The sequence below is a fragment of the Idiotropiscis lumnitzeri genome, chromosome 12 (genome assembly GCF_059441095.1).
Source record: "Idiotropiscis lumnitzeri isolate Australia: NSW breed Sydney's pygmy pipehorse chromosome 12, RoL_Ilum_1.0, whole genome shotgun sequence".
NCBI classification, from domain to species: domain Eukaryota; kingdom Metazoa; phylum Chordata; class Actinopteri; order Syngnathiformes; family Syngnathidae; genus Idiotropiscis; species Idiotropiscis lumnitzeri.
In genome coordinates, this window is record NC_142402.1 from 8,242,407 (window position 1) to 8,262,974 (window position 20,568).

The 20,568-nt window shown below is 40.3% G+C and overlaps 1 protein-coding gene across 1 annotated transcript; it reads right to left on the bottom strand.

Annotated features, from left to right (window-relative positions):
• Window positions 1–472: 472 nt before the first annotated feature.
• On the bottom strand, window positions 473–20,459 carry LOC148325723 (unconventional myosin-VIIb-like). The gene is made up of 49 exons (XM_088310317.1): window positions 20,359–20,459; window positions 20,149–20,250; window positions 19,881–20,033; window positions 19,591–19,659; window positions 19,390–19,505; window positions 19,173–19,300; window positions 18,885–19,027; window positions 17,317–17,430; window positions 16,929–17,082; window positions 16,626–16,702; window positions 16,409–16,528; window positions 14,794–14,936; window positions 14,490–14,700; window positions 14,263–14,398; window positions 13,907–14,073; window positions 13,660–13,800; window positions 13,354–13,512; window positions 12,654–12,746; window positions 12,329–12,423; window positions 12,017–12,101; window positions 11,817–11,918; window positions 10,933–11,049; window positions 10,629–10,859; window positions 10,313–10,531; window positions 10,059–10,214; window positions 9,680–9,742; window positions 9,479–9,603; window positions 9,179–9,305; window positions 8,245–8,364; window positions 7,929–8,102; window positions 7,570–7,797; window positions 6,923–7,090; window positions 6,611–6,728; window positions 5,946–6,072; window positions 5,698–5,849; window positions 5,438–5,619; window positions 5,178–5,287; window positions 3,917–4,032; window positions 3,496–3,649; window positions 3,258–3,413; window positions 2,360–2,465; window positions 2,132–2,245; window positions 1,941–2,028; window positions 1,762–1,859; window positions 1,496–1,681; window positions 1,249–1,365; window positions 1,068–1,151; window positions 814–933; window positions 473–723 (listed from the first exon to the last, which is right to left on the bottom strand). Exons 1-49 carry the CDS (start codon window positions 20,368–20,370, stop codon window positions 631–633), a joined length of 6,369 nt encoding a protein of 2,122 aa, XP_088166443.1. The 5' UTR covers window positions 20,371–20,459; the 3' UTR covers window positions 473–630.
• Window positions 20,460–20,568: the final 109 nt, after the last annotated feature.

Sequence of the window (20,568 nt, forward strand, 5' to 3'; positions counted from 1 at the left end):
ACACTTTTGGATGTCCTCCCGAGCTGCAGGCAGGCAAGGGCATTTCAGGACATTGTGTGACATTTCATAAATTGCCTCCAAAACTGCCAGTTTCATTCAACAATAGAATATGTGGCCATGAAGTTAAGCTGCATTACAAAGAATATATCAAAACATCTGCCTTAAAAAGGATTATGCTCAGTTTTGATGTATACTGCCAGACATTAACCATGTTGCTTATTGTGGTCGTGCATTTCAAAGTACTGAGAGGAGTTTCTATTATTTTGGTCATCTGATTTATCTAAATGAAAAGGACAACGATTTGTGATTCATATAGGTAAGGAGTGAGTGGTTATTCTTATCAATAAAAAGTGTATTCAGTAAACGGAACTACTGTAATGAACTGCAAAAAAAAAAAACAATAAAAAGTAATCAAACATGAAAATAAGACAATTTGTGCACGGCATATACATGTTTATTGTGTTTTATAATTTATGGTCTAAAGTGTTACAGTAAGGCTATACAGGATTTTTTTTTCAAAATGACAGCATGAATTGGAATTATGATGAAAAAGACAAAAGAAAACCTTAAAAATTCTTGCCTTGTTATGAAGTCTGCATACTTAGTTGAGCTTATATTAATCACAGCAGCTCAAGTAAACATGTGGTTTTTGGATCGAAAGGCCTGTCTTTGAATTTCATACATTCTGACATATGATCTTAGAAGGTCCTCCATAGTGTGACCCTGAAACATGGCATAACAGTTATCAGCAATTGTTCTCTTTGAAAACCTTGAATACGGTAATGAACCAACAAAACAGGAGTGGTTGCTCACCTGTGAGGTTTCACAGGCAAAGACGTTCCCTCGGACCAATGTGCCGATGGTCATCTGAAAGTAGCCGCCTACGCTGTGGCACTCGGTGATGCGACTGAATGGGTGCATGACCAGCAACTCCTGCAAGGTTCACATTCAAGCCAAATATATGAATAGGACATTTTTGCTAAAGTGTGACAATGCAATAAAACTAATAGTTAAAAAAAATAATCAAATTAAAGGAGTGAGAGAGCTCATTGAGTTAATATGCATACCTTTGACTTTGGGTTGATTAAGCTTACACCCTGCTTGCTGATGGCAATCAAAACTGTACTTGGGTAGCTTGGCTCGCATGTTTGCTACAAATCATGGAAATGTCATCATGAATAGGCTATACCAGTGCAATTTGCACATACACTATAATTGCCTGCGGATTTGTCTTTCATCCTAACTTACTTTAACTTCAAAGAAGGTACAGCCAAAGGTTGGCCAGCTTGATATGCCTTCCAGGAAGGCAATTTTGCATTCGTCCACTGTGATGCCACTCTGCTTGTTGTAGGATGACATGATATGCTGCAAGATGAGACAACATTACACATAATTCATTTTCACAGGATGTAAAACTTGTATGAAACAGTTAGGTTGAGAATATATGGTCACTTGTAAACACACTCGTGAATGCTCCCTTTCCATCCTCAGTTACCTTCTTCCATTCTTCAGGTGAGGCGCTTTTGATCTGGTCAGCAGGTACCAAGTCTTTCAACATTTTGGGGATCATGACAAACTGTGACCTGTCAGAATCCACTTTAGCTCTGAAAAGCAGCCCACCAAGCCTGATCATGTCCTCTTTGCTGCAGTTGTGGTATCCCAGGAGGTATTTTGGCAATTCCTTGATGGCAGCATTTAAGAACATGTCAGTTACATGTCGAAACATTATTTATTACAGCAATAAAGTGTAAGATATGCTACCTGTGGGAAATGGAAGGTGAGGTCCGCAACCAAGTCTTTACCTGGCATCACATTGAACCAGAGCTTCCTCTTAAAAATCAGACCGTAGGCTAAGCTGACTGGGAAGCAAAATGTCAATTAAAAACACACGGGAGCTGAGAAATACACGATTAAAACAGCGCGTCTGTGTGATGCCTTACCTTCTCTCACTTTTTTTCCTTTCTTTGAAATATCGGCTGCCTCCCGTAAACTGTCAAAGAAATAGGTCTGCTCAGACAAGCTCTGCATCTGAAGTTAAAAGAAAATTACTGAACATTTTAGAAAGGATTTCCCACTCCTTTGTCCTTGCTATAGCATTTAATACCAAACTTGTACGGGAAACAACACACACCTTATTTGGCGTTTTCAAATAGAGGCCGTATCCATCTGGCGAGCTCAGTTTCAACTGAGAAGCAATACTGTAGCAAAGATCTTGGATTGTCGTCGTCGATGTCACCTCGAATAGCTGCAAAAGCACGAGGGGGAAGAGAGGATATCTCAGTGTAAAAGTCTACTTTAAATTGATTCAAGGTGAAAAGCAGAATGATGTCAAAGTTTACAGGATCGTTTGGCAACTTACATCATTAGTGTCATTTGGGAAGTGAATTTTATGGAAAATGTGGGTGCTGTTCTGCTGAATGGCATCTACTTCAACCAGAGGTGGAGGACGTTTCCTGGGCTCCTTACTGAGCATTATAAAACGTTTAAATGTTAAAAAGATGATATTGCCAACTTCAAACATTCTAGCACTCATTGTGGGATTTTGCAATGGCAAGCGGAGAACCCTTCAAGTTATGAATGTAACTGGACACTCAAATGTAAACCAACCTCCCGGAAATGTGATCCAAAACAAGAGCTGAATTAAACATTCATAGTTAGTATCGACACACCTCCAAAAGCACTGCGGCAGTTATTTTTTATGTTTTCTTCCCATTTGTCTGTTATTTAGTACACCAGTGTTTTGTGTCTTTTCAGGACATTTGTTTGATTTTCAATTTTTTGTCAGCTTGATGTTTGCTTTTTTTCACCCATAGTCAACTCTTAGGGTTCCATTTTGATTACCACTATGATAAAGCAAACACAAAATCTGGAAAAACATTGTTATATTTCGCTCGAATAATCAATGTAATCGTATGTCCTGAGTCAACAAAACACACTGTGGAGTCAAATGTTTCAATAATTTTGCACTTTTGTTAAACCTCCGTTTTCAAGCTACGGAAAAAAAAAAAAAAAACATATATTGGCCTCACTGTTCCAAAGAGTTTTGGAGGGGAGAGCACATGTGTAAATTGCAGTTAAATTATTTGCACTCACATCATTTACATGTAAAACATTGTGTTTACGTTTAGCATATATGTTTTATATATTCTACTTATCTTTATGAAGTCAACATTTTTATAATTCTCTTGACCTGGCTCTCAATGGGGTTTGCCGTTTGTCATTGCGGTAACCAGTTGTCTTTTCAACTGCAGCCTGACCTGCGCATCTGCTGGATCCTCTGGAGACATCCTGCAGCCAGTTGTTCTCTGGGTCGTGACTCGAGGAAACGCTGAGCATGTCTCATCAAATACTGACTGGGCGGGAACAAGCCAGAACACAACCACATCAGCTGCCATCCACGCTCCATGCTCAACCTGCACAGAGCAAATATTTGGGCGGCATTTATGAGTTGAGTGACAGTGTTGTAATAGAAAAAAAACACACGGGCATAACTACATGTTGTTGTTGTTAGTCATCTGTCTCATGATCTGGCAGTAGATCTCGTCCTGCAGAAGCTCGTGTTGTGTAGCGGGGCCAAAGATCTGGTCAGTCAACTCGATTGGACTGCGAAACTGTTTGATGGGGTAGTCACCCATGTACTTCAAAATAGGTAGCAACCAACGTCAAGGACTCACTCATACTGTCATCAGAATCACACAGAGTCCTTTCATAAGCTCCAGAAAGGAGGATTCTTTGTTTTAAAATAAATGGCCCGTATGGATACTTTTTAAGGACCACTGATAGTAGTTCTTATACTGGAGGTGACACCCAGATGGCATCGAATCAATTTCCACTTCCACTAGAAAATGGATTTTCTACATTTTCAGACACTCTAGAAAAACACCACAGTATTTTAAAATAAAAGGTTTCAGGATATCAGAAAAGGCATTGCAGGCGATGTAGTTCAGCTCAGAGTTGCGGAGCAGACTCTTCAAGAGTGGTTGCTTCAGCGGTTCTCTTGAACACACCCACAGCCTATCTTTACCCAGAGGCCTGTGACAGAGTGAGGGGTGAGAGAGACATTTAGACAGAATTTGGGTACCGGTCGACATCAATGTGGTTAAGTAAAGCTCAAATTCTTTATCATAGCTTTTATTTGAATACATGTTAATGGATTGGAAACACTGCACTAAATGTAGATTTACAGTTCATTTTCTGTTAAAACAAATAGCAATGTCTGTTTTTTTTTTATTCAGAACATTTACTCTATAACTACAAAATGTTGTGAGTCACCATTGACTCTGAGAAGTGCTTCGCATCCATATTGCATAAAGTCGACCATCTTCTGCAATTGGAATACAAGCAGAGGGCGATTGGCCTTCTTTCTCTAAGTGCTCTTTATTTCTTGAAAAAGCGAATGTGAAGTTACGCTGTCTGCCAGAATCCCCCCGAGGCCCCCCATTGTTTTCCAAAAAAACACAAGTGATGCAGAGTTTATAATTGATCTAAGAACAGAGCCCCAACCATTGAATTCAAACCGTACAGACTTTTAAACATATCTGACGATCATGATATGCAGTTGTTCCTGATCCCCATGTTGGCATATTTCTCGCATAAAAGGCATGGTTGATCATTTTGAATACCTGAAAAGGTCATTATTGCCTTATAAGAGTCAAAAGGACCTTGCAGTTGTTTCTGAGGCAATACCAAGAAATACAAATAGACTGCGCTAAAGGTTGATCAGCTGCAAGCAACAGAGATGTGAAGCTGTTCTCAGAAACAGTGGTTATACAACCGAATATTTGTTCAACGATTAATAGAAAAGCTACATATTTAACACTGACTTTGCAAAGAAGATTGCAGACACGGTTTGTGCAGCGGCGTAGGAATGTCATCAAGGAGGCACACTTGTGTTTTTTCACTTCATTATATTTTTGTACCTAATAAGAGTTTCTCATTCAAATGCTCACTCTAGTAATGATTGACAAACAAATTTGGTCAAGAGAAAGCAGCAGTTGACCAAGAAATCGCCTGTATGTACAGTATAAGGATTTTGAGCTGATCGCTTAAATGCATTAATTCGGAAGGCATCGGTAAAGCCTGCATTTGGATGTAAACGGCACATACTTTATATCCAGCAATTGAAGAACATTGTATGGTGTCTGTATTGTAAATAATAATAAAAAAAGACATATCACCTAAAATTGTCAAGCGCAAACTCCCTTAAAGATACAGGAGCAACCGTTTCTTCTCTTTGGGCCCCACTTTGTGAAATAGATGATTTCCTCTGACTCGGACTGAGCAGCTCCTGATAGAGTCATTGAAACGAAAATGAGGCTTCATTTGTTGTACTGTAGACCACTTTCAATGTATTAATATAATATTCAAAGGTTGGTCAAAATAGATGCCATACTCAATGTCATCTTCTTGGCCAGATCAAATATTCAATGTACAATACCAGCATGTCCTCGGTGGGTCTGCTGAGAGTTGGGAGAAACTCCAATGCATCCTTGTAGACGGCACCAATGCTGTTTGTCTTCTGATTTGTAGCTTTGACCACGTTCTGGTCAGAGGAATATTCATGATGATTTTCGATCAACAAGAGGTCTCCTTGTTTACAGATCAAGAATCTGGGGTCATCTGTTGGTGGGGTGCAGCATAAAGGTGAGACTTCCTTCAAGTTTGTGTCTCTTAGGTTCCTAAAATATAAACGGCTACCTGATTTATTGGAATCACGCTGGGCAAGTGCGAACACAGAGCGGGCTCGTAGTCCACTTAAGTTTTGCTCTCCAAGTGCAGCCATGTCATCAGCTTCGCCACATATTAGCACATATTCACCTCTAATTGTGGCTATGCTCACCGACTGGTCACTTAAAAGACCATCATTAGAACAAGTCAGAGCTGTATAAGCATGATTTATCAAAAACGATAACTTTAGCAGCAAAGGTTGTAAAAAGGAACCATACCTCAATTTCCGGACTTCTTTTACCTCCAGGTAAGGCAGCTCAAGAAGTTTCTTGTCTCTTCCGTCCATGAAGAAGATGCCACTCCAGGTTACAGCCACAACAAACCTGCTTTTGGGCAAAGTCGGTCCTGTGGGGATACAGTGGCGTCGTGATTTAACAGATTAAGTTGTTACTTAACCACACTTACAACTCAAAACATTAGTATGTCAAATGATCTGTCCCCCATTAAAATGAATGAAAATGCCATTAATCCGCTCCAGCCCACTGTTGTACTCCTGCTGTGCACGCCTTGACCACCAGGGGGCAGTACAATAGTGACATACACAAGAGTTTCACAGCTGACTCAGTAAACTGCAGTAATATTGTCTTTTTATTTTTGCAGAGGATAAAATGCATACCTCTGAGTACTGTAACATTGTCTACAGGCGTTGCTGCGTTCTTTGTGTTCAAATACCCGTTGCTTAAAGGGTTATAACACCAGGGAATTAATTGTTCGCCCAACTATGGAGATTTGCATTATGTGTTAGCATTAAGCTACTACTTAAAGTTATGTCGTTGTTATAAATAGACATTGTGCAATTCTCGTTGATGTTTATCTTGAGAGTAAACAGCGACTGGGAGTGGCAACAAGTGTGGACAATACACTCTACTGCATGTTGACTAACCTGACACCATTGTAACTTCATAGAACTTGGAGAAGTGGATTGGCCACTCCACTCGAGCACAGTCTACAAGTTCGCCTTTCACGCTCTCTTTGCTCATGGTCCCCTTTGTGTAAGCCCCCTGTAAAGTTTCAACACAATTTTTAAATGTGCACATATGATCCAAAAAAAAAAAAAAACAATCTGGTAAACAGCTTATGTATTTCAGTTGGAATATAATGTATGCACATAATGTATGTTGGGTGTGAGTGAGCACAATATGTGAAAGTATTTGGCCTGAAAGAAGGGAGGGCAAGTACATTTGGTCCATCGTACCTGCAAGTATGCCGAGCTGATGAGTTGGATCCATTTTGCCATGGATTTGTTCTCGATCAGAGGTATAGCAATGCAGTCCTCGACCACCCTCTGCACGTTCTCTTTGCTGTATGTCGGGCCAAACTGGATGTAATAGTGTTTTGCTGCCAGTTCGATATATTCATCCTCCTGACGGGCGCAATGCCATTTTAGTGACTACTGCACATGAAATGCTTTTTGGTTTGGACAAATATGCATCATACACAGGAAACAAAATGAAAATGGACATGTATTTTTGTAGATATTTGCTAGTCGTAGATTGTAAACACATTAAAAGTGTTGATATACACTCTCTGCTATGATTCGCATGGACAGAGTATTTAATCTGAAATACGTTTACTGTGGTTACTGTTTGCACTAGTGTTAAACTGCACTCTATCAAGCGGAGGCGTGTTTTTTTTCCATTTTGATTAACTCATTTGACCACACACGTAAGAGGTGTGATGACTACGGCAGGCATTTAGTCAGTGCTCTTGTCATCAGCGTAAATTCAATTTCTCATACTGGATTGCAATTGATTGTTCAAGTGAACCCACTGAGGGCCTGTGAATGTCTTCCTTATTATTCTGCAATAAATGTTTTATAACGTACCATATTTAGAGCCTCACCTTTTCACTAGCGTACTCTCCCGACTTGACGCCCTGAATGACCTGCTTGTAAATGAGATCTGTGCTGATGGAGTCTTCGGAGCAGTTGTGCCAGGGCGTGAACAGCTCTTTGTGGATTGTGAACTGCACAGGGGTGTCCTTCTCCAGGTTCCCCTGTCGCCTCATCTCCTGCTCACACTGAGACACAGCATCCAACACATGCTTCCCACAGCTGCCCAGAGACCACATCTGGAGTCGAACGGTCAAAATGATTAGTGTGCGTGCAAGTGTGCTGTCCCTCTCAAGGTTGATGTGTGATTCGCCAAAGCCGGCCTTCAGTTAAAATCCGTCTCCTATTTACCAGAGGAAGTAGAGCTTACTTTATCAAAGAGACGAATGTAGAGTGAGAATCCATATGTGTCGCGCAGATTAATCTTGTCAGCCGCAGCTTGACAGACCTCTGCAGAGGTGGAGGCTGAGTCGAGCTGCAACTTGACATTACTGCCATCTGCCAGAGTCACAGTCATATCTATCGGCTCCAAGGCTTTGACAGCCTGTCAACAGGGAAAAGGATAAACCTTTAAGTGACTCTCTCTGATTCGCTTTTTGTGGACTGTTAATAAATGAAGACTCTTGCCAACCTCGCATTTATTTGCACCTCCGTAATCAAACAGCTGAGTGAAAGGCGGTATGTACCTGTAATTCCTTCCAACAGGGCAGCTCTTTTCTTTCTCCATTGGCTTTAATGCGATGCAGGCGCTTACTACAATATTCCGCATAACCATTTGGTCCCTTGCTGACAAAGGTCTCCAAATACTGTACATAAGAATGAAAAAAGACAGATAAAGTAATTGAAAAAAAAAATGCTTCAACCTGCGGAGGGGAAGCTAGTTATGTGCCTAAATCCCCCCCCCCCCCAAAAAAAAGAACAAGTAGTTGTAATGAATGGGGACCGACTTTTGCATTATTTGATAACTTTTATGGAAACTCTGAGTCGTATTCACGTCAGCCTTCGATATGTGGTAGAGACACACTAATGATGGATCGATGTGCACTATGCATTAAATATCTTTTGTTATTGGTCATGGAATCTGTTTTTAGTTTAAGACGTAATGCTAACGAGTTTGGAAATCTGAACTGGTGTGGAGAAGTGCCATAATGCCAGAAGATCATAGAACTCAAAAGTCTCATCACAGTGCTTCCCTATTGTGCTTTTTATGCCTTGGGCAACGTTTGCACACGAGCATTTATGGTTCAATTGAAACAATTTAGAATATTGCTCACAAGTTGCGCAATTCGGAAATGCGTCATGAAAAAAAAAAAAATGAAAAAAAACACACAATGAAGTCAGGTTTCGTCAGACCGGATTCAGGACTCTTCCAAATGTGGATAAAATTTTGATGCATACTTCATACCAGGCAATGCAAGTTCAGCGTAGGCATAGCGATTAAAATATACCCTGTCTAGGCGAGCTCAACGTCACTGAAATATATTGATTGCCGACGGGTGGGAAGAGTCATCTTAGAACAACAAAACAGTATGTAATGATTAAGATTCGTATCATGCATGCATTTTAGTTTATTTTCACACTGTCAATGCAATTTCAAGAAGTGAATCTGCAGAAACTGACCTTGATGAAGAGGTCTGTCGGGGGGAAGATTCCCAGACAGATGGAGAGGAGAACCCAGCCTTGCGTATGGCTCATTTTGTTTTTATTGTTCATCAGCTGCTTGCAGATCTGACAGTAAATCTCATCTCTTTCAGAAACACAGTGAAAAAAAATGCTCAAGTCAGGACTCATATGTATACAATGGGAAAAAAAAAATAAAATCAGGAGTCTTTTGCCTGGTTGGTTAGGAGGGCGGCAAATTGATCTACTCCATGTGATGTCATGTTGATAATTCATTACGAAAATATGTCATAATCTCACCTTATGCCTCGCTTGGATAACGCATATCCAACAATAATGTGCAGTTTTTCCAGAGGGGAAAGTGGCCTGTCCAACGTAGGCCCTTCTCCAATCAAAACAGCTTCATCATCTGTGAAGCTGTCCGGCTGGTTTGCAAGACAATGGAAATGATTAAATTATAAACAAAAACACAACTAAGATTATGGGAGCATGCAGACTAACCTCCTCAAGAATAGCAGATGGTTTCCGGGTTCCATGCTTTTTCTTGTTCTTCCGGAGTATTTTCTAAGAGATAAATGCCAACACTAAACTGCATTAATGTAGACAAGAGGGATATCTGAGATACAGTTGGATAGGCATGATATTATTTGTTGTCTTCTTATTGTCCAGTGATTTAAAATGTTTCAGATGGTTTTACATTTAGTCTGAAGTATAATTAAGTATGATCACTATTAAAGAGACAAATATTCAAATGAACACCCCACAACCTTGGCTTAAGTCGTTTTATTTATTTAGGTATTTATTTATTTATCTATCTATATATTAATTAATTTATATATTTATTTATTGAATTTAAGTTTTCCCATTCTTCCTTCCTTACCTGGTCGAGTCCCACCAGGTTGCTCAGCCTCCTGGCCTGCCTCTGAGGCACATTGCGAGAAATGCTGAGAGAGGCCTGAGAAGTCGCATCCTGAGATCTGGGCTCAGGCAGGTCCCCCATGAATCGTAGTATAATCCACCATACGGTCAGACAGGCCTGTACGGAGATGGCAAGTCACAGGCGATGTCCGAATAGAGCAGAGAAACCCTGGAAGATGAAGGGCGCATAGTCCTACTGCATGTTTTACGACTCACAAGTGTGTCGCTCTCATCGTCGTGGTGCAGAAGAGGTTTCCTGAGTCTCTGATTGATGTGCGTGTGGCTCACATCACCCTGGAAGTGAAGGATACTAAACTTGTAGAATGAATACTCCTCTATGAAATCTTCAAACTCATCTTCCTCTTCGTCGAGTGATTGAGTATGGGTTGTTGTGTCTGAGGCTGAAATGCTTATCTCAGATCGGGTATCTGCTTTCTATATCATCCAAACAAACAAATGTTAGGCTGCTTAGTTTTAAACATTTGTTTGATCAACATTCCATGCATGTCCAACTTGAAAGCAATTATCCAACCTCCATTTGCTCTGATTCCGATTCACACATTGTAACTGTCACAAGAGGTATGGGCAGGCTATTTCTTTGTTCTTCCACAAATTCCATCTCAGTGACTGGCTCAAGTTCCTCGTTAGCTTGCTGAGCATGTATGACGACGACTTCTTCGAGTCTGCGCTGAAGCTCCAGGGCAATGTCATCTTCGGTACCAGGCTCCTCTGGCACGTACGGCGCATGCGTGTCAGGGAGGCCCTGGTGCAAGTGGTAGATAGAGTACGGAAGAGATACAATGCGTATTTGTAAGCTCAATAGGTTCCACACTTACCTCAAGCCTCATTTCTGCAAATAATCGTCTTGCCAGGAGTCCTCTGGTGTAAGCCTGCAGAAGTATGGCTGCCTCTCTTTTACGCTTCCAGCTCTTCCTTGCCTGATAACCCCGTACCTATGCATTATGTCAGTGATTACTCATCAACTTAAACGTTAGGCAAGCCCCGTCTCTGTCCACTTTTAAAACTCATTTGAAGACTCGTTTTTATTCTTTAGCTTTCGACTCAACATGAGACTGTCGCTGTTCTGCTTTTCTTCGGGTATCTATTGTTTGTCTTTTAATTTCCTGCTAATTTATACAAAACCATATGGAAAGTGCTTTGTTACAGCTCCAGCTGATGAGAAATGCGCTATATAAATAAAGTTGCATTGTACTGTATTGCTTCAGATCAACCAAAAAGAAAAAAAAAAAAGACCTAAACTGCAAAGCAAGATATTAAGATATTTATGTCCTGAAGGTTTCGATAATTTCCACTTTTTTCCAGGGATCACAAGTGTCATGTTTCAAGTTCCATGATATTAAATAATAAAAAAAAAAGATCTATATCTCAATCTGCATAAACACAAAAACGCAAAGGGCTCGGCTTTAGCACTTACATCCTAGAACCTTTGAGGAAAACAGTTTTACCCTTTGAGTTATGCTGCTAGCAAGATAAACTTCTGTCTTATGTGCTTGGTAAAGATAAAGACATACTGTATAGTGTAAGTAAAGTGAAATTGGAAAAAAAAAACATTTTACAGTGATGAAATACTAAAGATAGATTTTCTTGAAGACATGATTGTATATAAATATCTGTCATGTCAAGACAGAACATGGTACCTTGACAATGAAAAACAGCAAATTTCTACAAAAAGTGTGCAAGCATGATTTTGATTACATACATGAGTCTGTAAGGTGAGTGTTGCTGCTTGTTGCCTTTTATACTGGGATTGAAGCTTCCGACCGCGGAGCTTTGACACCAGGCGTTCAAAACCTTGCTGGATCTATTCCGAGCAAGAGTGGGAAGAAAAATTGTTTTGGACAATTTCACTCCTGGAGCCAAAATAAAAAGAGCATGTCAGATACTTGTTCAAAATCGTACCTTTTTTCCTACTTTGTTCTCCCTGTAAGCTCTCCAATTTTTCTGCAGCACCACAGCCGCCCTCCGCTTCTTTAGAAAAGACTTTCTATAAAAGAGGCACACAATAACGCTGTAGCTGTAATAAAACCTCACCGGCCACAGCTTTAAGATGTACTAGCGGGACAAAATATTACTAACACCTCAACATATGAAACAGTAGGTAGAACTCTTCAATCTACACAAGTAAAATGTATACAATGTTTTTTTATATCAGGTATTGTCAGTCAAAATTATCGTAGCATTTATGAGTTATATCTAGAATTAAAATTGTACCTGTGCTTGTATCCCAGCATGAATCGCTGGATCACAAGCGCTTTCATGCTCAGTTCTTCTTCCCTCAGGCGTTCCAGGATGGCATCATGAGCATCCTGGAAAATAATAAAACAATTTATAGTCTCTGGATTTGTCCAGGAAATCTCCGCAATAGATTGCCAGGTATTGAAAAATAGCTGTCAGGACGGTCAAAATAACTGAAAAGCAAAAACTGCCTCAGATGTACTGATTATTACGCCAGTGTGTGGGATAAAAAAAAAAAAAAAAGTCAAATAATAGAAAACTAATACATGCAAAACTTGTCAAAAGAAAAAGTTTTATGAACCTTCAGGAAAATCTTGGTCTTCCCGATTTTCCACTCGTCAGGTGTTGTAAACGCCCTTTGGCAGATGGCGTCACAACAGGCAGCAGCTGTGTTCTGTGGAGAGAACATTTAATTGATGAATACTGACAAGAAGCCGATGCCTCCGTTCAACCAATGCAAATGGTACATGAGGCTGAAACATATCGTCGCTGTCCTGTGAAATGTCCAATTTTGTCTTTTTCTTTTTTTTTTTTTTAAATGTTCACACAAATGAATGTCTAACGCGGAAATCCGATTAACATAAAAAATGAAAAAATTAACGAGTGTTTTCAGGACAGCGATAATATAAAACACTCACTAGCCACTCCCTTGGGTGATCTTTCTCTAATTAGAGCAGAAACAAAAGCCGTATTAGAAAAATCAGAATTTAAAAAAGAAAATAATGCCCAGTTTTGATTTGATTAGAATTAAGTTTCAAATTGAATTTTCAATAAGGTTATTACTGTGAGTGTCGTTTGCTCTTTTACCAAAACATTAGTGTGAATTATTATCGTTGTCAAGGCAACATTTGCAGTAGACCTTGTATACTGGAGCGAGCAGGTGTGCCTAATGAAGTGGCGAAGTGTTTACTACAGGTTAAACGCTGATGCTAATCCTGATTATAGATTAACAGTAAAAAGAGTTGCGTTTCATAACCACCAGGACCGTAACATGACTCAACTGTTTTGGGGTCACAGATGGTTGTCTTCAGGAGCACTCTGTAGCGAGTCAAGAATTCCGCAAAGGTGTGGCGAACGGGATATCCCAGTTTCCTGATGCGGATGGTATCCATCATGCCAGAATATCTCAGCTGACGCATACAAAGTTCTCGGTCAAAGTCCTTAGAGAGGCAGAGCAAATAGGACTTTAGGGTAACATTTTGAGCATTTTGCACCAGTAACTGCAAAACGATTTCTCAAGAACTTTGAAGCTGGGAATGACAAGAAATTAGCTGAATGGCTTTTTCGTATTGCATTTAGCGATGTACCTCAGACTGCTTTTTGTTGTTTGGTTTGAAGCAGCGGATAAAGTATGGTTGGCAAGCAGAGAGAGCCTTCATGAGTGCGTCCAGAGACTGTCGGAATTGACCGCTGAGGGTCGGCACTTGCTTGCGGTTGTCAGCTAGAGACTGCATGAAGAATAACGCAGTGTGAATGAGACAATGAAGAGGCAAATGTTGTAAAACGTAAAAAAATACATAAAAAAAAAACTGAGAAACAATGATGCTTTCATACCCGCATGGAATTCTTGGGTGTGATCATGACCCTCTTGTTTTTTGTCAGCTTCACTCCATTGATTGAAAGCTCTGCCATGAAAATCTCCCTAAGTAGCTTGTTGGTGGACATGTCAACCGTTTTAAATATGTCCGAGCTTACAGCATCTCTATTCTTCTCAAGGAACCCTTCAAAAATCATACAAAACAAAAAAAAATGAATACAGAATTCTAATTCTAAAATTAATTTTGGACTTCCATGAATTTTCTAATCTGCTTTTCAAAAACCTTTCAAATTGAGTAGAGTACTTGTACTCACTGCTGGCACGAGACGAAGCTCGCATTCTTTGGATTTGGATTGGAAATTGGTTTGCCTACCTTTGGAGTCATAATAAACAACGCCTGCAAAATGGTGAATCCCGAACTCAGTGTCATGTTCCCTCTTCGAACGGATAAAGGTCTTGTCTCCATGATGCAGCTGATTCATCTTGCTAAGCATCGTCAGATCTGAGCCCTGCCATATAGCACAATAATAACTAGAAATGAAAACAAGCACAGATATTTAACGTGACAATAACCATCCAGCTGATGCCGCTTAACACCACCTTTGGAAAATTGCTCTCTTCATCAATCAGAGCAAGCAGGTTACAAGGTTTCCCAGCCAGGAGGTCCAAAATCTTCTGATTGTCACCAAAGTTGATGTTCTTCCACACAATGTCTTCTTTCAGATATTCCTTCTGCTCCAGCTTGAAGATGTGGCCGACAAAGAACTGCTGTAGCTTCTCATTTGCAAAGTTTATGCACAACTGTTCAAAGCTGAAAAAAAGGTGACATTTGTTTAACTCTGGAGGTTAATTTTATGAAAAAAATATTATTGTGCATGGAAAATAGTGGTGTGAGTCTTATTACCTGTTGTTCTGGAAGTTTTCAAAACCAAATATGTCAAGCAGGCCAATTGACAGATAGGGTGATTTGGGGTAGTCAGCGATTCTTTTGTGGATGACACCATTGATTTTCCCAACAATCCATATGAAGAGTTTATTGTAGATTGCCTGAGACGAAACACACTCATTATTGTTCAATTAGGACTCAGTCAATATCCATCTATCCATTATCCATGTCACTTTTCCTCACGAGGGTTGCTGGAGCCTATCCCAGCTATCTTCGGGCAGTAGACGGGGTACAGCCTGAACTGGTTGCCAGCCAATCGCAGAGCACACAAAGAAACAACCATTCACACTCACACTCACACCGAGGGGCGTCCAATCAACCTGCCATGCAAGTTTTTGGAAATGTGGGAGGAAACCGGAGTACCCGGAGAAAACCCACGCAAGCGAACATACAAACTCCACACAGGACGGTCGGCGCCGGAATCAATCTCACGACCTCAGCACTGTGAGGCCACCGTCTTAACCAGTTGTCAATCGTGCCCCGCCCACTCAGTCAACAGTAATGCGTAATGTGAGTGAATGAGCTCAAAGTCATTTATAATCAGCTGTAAAATAAATAGTTGTTGATCTTAAATACACAAGACATATTATGATACCTGGTCACACCCACAGTTGCTAAAAGGAAATTTTCCCAGAAGAACATATACTATCTGAGGAAAATTAAGTTGGATGAGAGGATCTGGCTCAGAATTTCTAGACTTTCACAAATGTGTATGATTGCGTTGTTGAGGTCAGGGCTCTCAAATTCTTACACACCAAATATATCCAACCATGCCACTATAGACCATAAGAGGAGTGTCAGAAAAGTTCCTGAGTCTAACACACTTTGCCAGCCTTCTCTGCCAAGCATGCCTGGAAGGATTCTTCCGGGATCCTTCACAGCTTTGTTGTCACGGCTTATATTATCCAAACATTCAAAGCATCCCCCCCCTTGATAACCTCATTGATCCGAAGGGAAAAAAAATACACGGGTTGCTCAAGTACAGCAATATTCCTCTCAGCCAGAAATTGTCCGGGTGTTGTGAGTGGACATGTTGTTACGGTGAAGCATCCACGAGTTATCATCCAACAACACTTGCCTCATATCGTACACTGAAGGAACCAAACACCACATGACCTCTTTATAGACATGCTGGTCACTCTTGCAGTCAATGTTGAAAGGAAAAATAGATTGAAATATGGTTTACGTTGGAAATATCTTTTCTGACACACCTCCTATCTTGTAGACCGGTCACGCGGCAACAGAAATGTACCTTCCCCAAAGCGGTCGCACAAAGTTGGAGGCACAGAATAGTAGTCCAAACGATCCGGATAAAATAATATTGTTTGTCACTATTACTTTTTAATTAGTTCTTAAATTAATCCTGTATAATAAATTTACTAGTAATTGAAGCCCCCCCAAAAGTTTTTTTTTTATCGCCGAAAGAGCACTACTTTTGTTGAAATGGGTCTCATCAATTGACTTGAGCAAAGTTATTGGACAGGATGAAGCCACAAGATGACTCAAGTGAAAAATATACTGAAACATTGATATAGTCGAAACTCAAAGAGAAAGCAAAAAATGTGGATCAGACCTTGACAAAGGCGTCCCTACACGCAGAGGCCTGCTCACAGTCAAGAGGTTTGGTCACCAGCTCTCTGTTGGTCATAAAGGAACGATGAGTCAAACTGTTTGCCAGCACAGAATTGTCGACCTGGAGGAAACAAGAAAAAAGGGCAATAAAAAGAAACAGGATATTTCTTTGTTGACAATCTTCACCCAGCTCCGGCGGATGACAAGACAAGACAAACCTCGAGCAGAGATGTCGCAATGCTAAAATGTTCCGATTTGCTGACATCACTGGTTTCCAAGTTATTTTGTGTGTTTCCTGCAAAAGAACAGAAGCCGATCAGACATAGCCCGACTGGATGTCTTTCCCCAAAATGCTCGCATACATTTGGAAGCAAACAAAATGTATCGTGAATAAAGATTAAGGAAAACCGGGTCTTGCCAGACATCTGATTGAAAATGATAAAGAAACATGAGGGATACTTTTGTGAGCGTCTGTTCATTACTATAAGCACTTTGGATAATTATGCTAAAACAGCACTTACCTTCAAAGTAGACGTTTCCTATGTGTAATATTGCAGCAAGCAGCTTGAGAATTTCATAACACTGCTGATCGGAGAATGTCAGAATTTTCATAGCGGATCGAATACGCCCGAAGTCCTCAGCATCTTTCCTCCCTTCACATGTGATGCAGTCCCCCTGTAATAAAGAGTTCCCTTCGTCAGATTTGTACGACAGTAAACCACGTTAAAAATGAGCTTGCAAAATGCCTGCACAGTTAAAACCGTAAACATCATAGGATGGCGAATGTTTGGTGTGAAAGATTATTCCAAATATAAATTTCAATTGGGGACATTTAAAATTGTGAGTGGGCCAACGAAACAACTCGGAGTTCTAATTTAAAAAAAAAGTTGTCTGTTGACAGTATCGTACCTTGGTGAGGAATACGTAGTCCTGAGCATTTTTTAGAAGCAGACTTTTCCTCTCCTCTGCTGTGATTCCTGCCAGCATGCAGTAGAAGATATGATAGTTCCGCTCCTCCTGGGCCTGAGGTGGAGAAAATAATTTCTCTTTGAAAGTGTCATGAGGTTTTGGACATATTCAGAAAAAAAATGCAATACAGTTGAGTCGATATTGCTCTTTAGATAATGGTGGAAATTTTGCAAATGAAGCCAAAACATGCACTCTCTAAAAAGTGAGTGAACCAGTCCTTCTTGCAAATATCTTTTCATGGAACAAAACTGAAGAGAGGCGATTTCCTGACAATATGTAAAATGAAGAGGTTGTATAGCAGTGCAAATTTATTGTCACCTCAAAAATAACTCAACACACAGCCAACAATGTCTATATCAGGGGTCGCCAACCTTTATTTCTTTACATGTCTGCCTTTTTTTCAAATCATCACTTCAATCCAAAAGAATCTATGTCAAAAAGTCCCATTGCCAGTGAGCTATTTTTAGAACAGGCCCGCAAGCTACTCATATGGTCTTAGGGAGCGACCTGGTGCCCATCGGCACCGCAGTGGTGACCCCTGGTCCATACCGATGGCAACAAAAGTGAGTACACCCGGCAGTGAAAAATTGTGCCTAAAGTGTACATTTATTTTTGTAGCGCCACCATTCATCTGTCGCACTTCCTTAACCTTCTGGGTTATGGAGTTCATCTAAGTTTCACGTTGATGACGTCATAGAGCTGGTGGATGTTATAAGAAATTTTATGCACCTCCACATATGCTCAATAGGGCAGTTGTCTAAACAACCCTATGTAGAGCAACATTTTTTTTTCTAATCCGCAGGGTTCTTTGCCATAGGGAGCCACATTCAATGTCCAGCGGCAAGTATGAGAGAGTCTGAAAACTAAAACCAAATTTAACACAACTACAAGTTGGCAAAAATAAAGAGTCAGATAAAACTGGGCAGGGGAAATGGTTAACTTTGTCCAATTTGGACATTTGTAAGAGAGTTATTTAAAAGGGGACAGTACATTCACACCGATATAAAAGCTGTCCATTGACGACATCACATTTTAGTGTAGGCCGCTCACTTTTGTCAGATTTGTTGAAGACCATGACTGTAGCGTTGCATTTACTTTACACTTTAAAAACGGCATATTTGTTGAGCCATTAACGTTGCATTGTCAAGGAGAGCAAACTACTTTACATGTAATATTGGTTAGTGAACAGTAATAAAAAACAACCCCAAAAAATCAGACTGACGTGGGGAAGGACCAATAAGATTGATTTGTAAAATAAAAATAAATAAATAAAAAATATGAAACAAACAAAATTTACACACGGCAGACAATGCGTATGATTAGTTTATCATTGTCTATTTAAAGGTGACATTATCAGCCCGTTATCATTATCTTCTGCAGCAATACGTTTCTTTTCTTGGGCCAAGGGGAGTTTTTTCAGCCGATAACTCAGAGTGCCTACATCGAAAGACCTCGACTGAAGAACTACCCCATGCACAGATAAGATGTTGCTTTGTCAGTTGCCTAACCTGATGGCAGACACGAGATTTCTCCAAAAGGTATTGCTCCACGCGAGCGCCCTCAATCACTCCACCGTCATTGAAGAAGATCTCCAAATATTTTCCAAAACGACTGGAGTTGTCATTCCTGATGGTCTTAGCATTTCCAAATGCTTGGAAAGTTGAGATTTCACAAAACAGGTTTTATCAGAGGTAGTTATTACATATTAATGAACTATACATGGTGACGCAATTGGAATATCTTGGCAGGATTGAATGTAAAAAGCAGGATTATTGTCTTGTCTTGTGTTGCAGTACCTTCCAATATTGGGTTAGACTCCAAAATCTGTTTTTCAATCTGCTGTTCAGAGAGCTCACCGCTGACTGCTGCCAAGTACTGCAAGATCAACTTGGTACTTTCAGTCTTGCCTGCTCCAGACTCTCCACTTTGAAAGAGAAACAAAGCTTGAAATTCTCTTTGGCTGTTGTTATCGATCTTGCTCTTCAGGCTTCTCAGAAGGCGAAATAATCCGACCTGATGATGCAGCACTGATTCCTAAAATGGCGTTTCATGTTGAAGTAGCAAGATTCAGCGATGGCAAAGATGTGCGGAGGGAGTTCCCCAAGCTTTTTACCACGATACAGTTTTACCTGAAGGGAAGTATGAAGGATGAGATTTAATATGTGGCAATAAAATTAATCAAAATCAATGAGTACTAAGGTAATGATAGCTTACCTGATCATTTGAATAAATGGGGAAAAATTGGTATGGATTCACTGCCACCAGAACTGAACCTGTGTAAGTCTGGGAAATAAGTGTCATATCAACCTTAAATATTAAATGCATGCGGTTCACAACATGTACTCAGTTAATTTGAATTTAGGGTTTAATGAGCTCTTCAGACTCGTGACTAAAATACATTAGAATGCTTTTTTTTCTGGAGCAATGTTGATGAAGGGAACTGTTGTTTCATGCTACCAATCCGTTATTGAAGCAAATTTGTAAGATACACTTTTGTAACTTACATATATGATTCGTTGTTTGTGGCGCAGCATCAGGTTTCGGAGCAGGCCAGCCTCTGTCATGTCACCCAGTTTGATCATGTCGTCCACCCCCTCCACTGAGGTAGGGTGCATGATCTTGAGAGAGGCTTCCTGCTCCGGGGACAGACTGTGTTCCTGGGTAAAAGAAATATAATCAAAAGTAGGGAATTGAGTGGCTCAGCAGTTCAAATGCACTTCTGAATGGAAAGCTAACATCACCGGAGTTTCATATTGACTGAGAATGGTTCACCTTTCCTGCATCATCCACCAATAAACGCTGACCGTTCGGTGTTACTTTGACCTTAGCTCCAATTGGGACTTCGGCGTCTGAGTCCAGCCAAACCCACTCCCCCTAAAAGCAGCATGGAAGATTTATATAGCACATCAATTCACGATGGACTTTATTTAATTTTTTTACATTTCTATGATATGCTTAAAAGTTCTCGTTTTCCAGCCTCACCTTTCTCAGCATCACTAATTCGCTGTGTTCCTAGCATCCAAAACAGACAACAAACATGATAATTATCAGCTCGTTTCAAAGCCTGAACCCAAAATGTACACATAAAATGAAGACAACAGTTCCCGGTACAGTTAAAAAGCAGTAGCAAATGAAATGATCGGCAGTTGAATTCTGTTCAGCCTCTTCCCACTCACAAAATAAACAGAAGAG

What these genes read in the sequence shown, in the direction of transcription:
- LOC148325723 (XM_088310317.1), bottom strand. An exon ending in ACAAACAACGAATCATATAT is followed by an intron (nt 19,660 to 19,880) that starts GTAAGTTACAAA and finishes CTTATTTCCCAG; the next exon opens with ACTTACACAGGTTCAGTTCT. An exon ending in TTTGCGCTTGACAATTTTAG is followed by an intron (nt 4,033 to 5,177) that starts GTGATATGTCTT and finishes ACTCTGTCACAG; the next exon opens with GCCTCTGGGTAAAGATAGGC.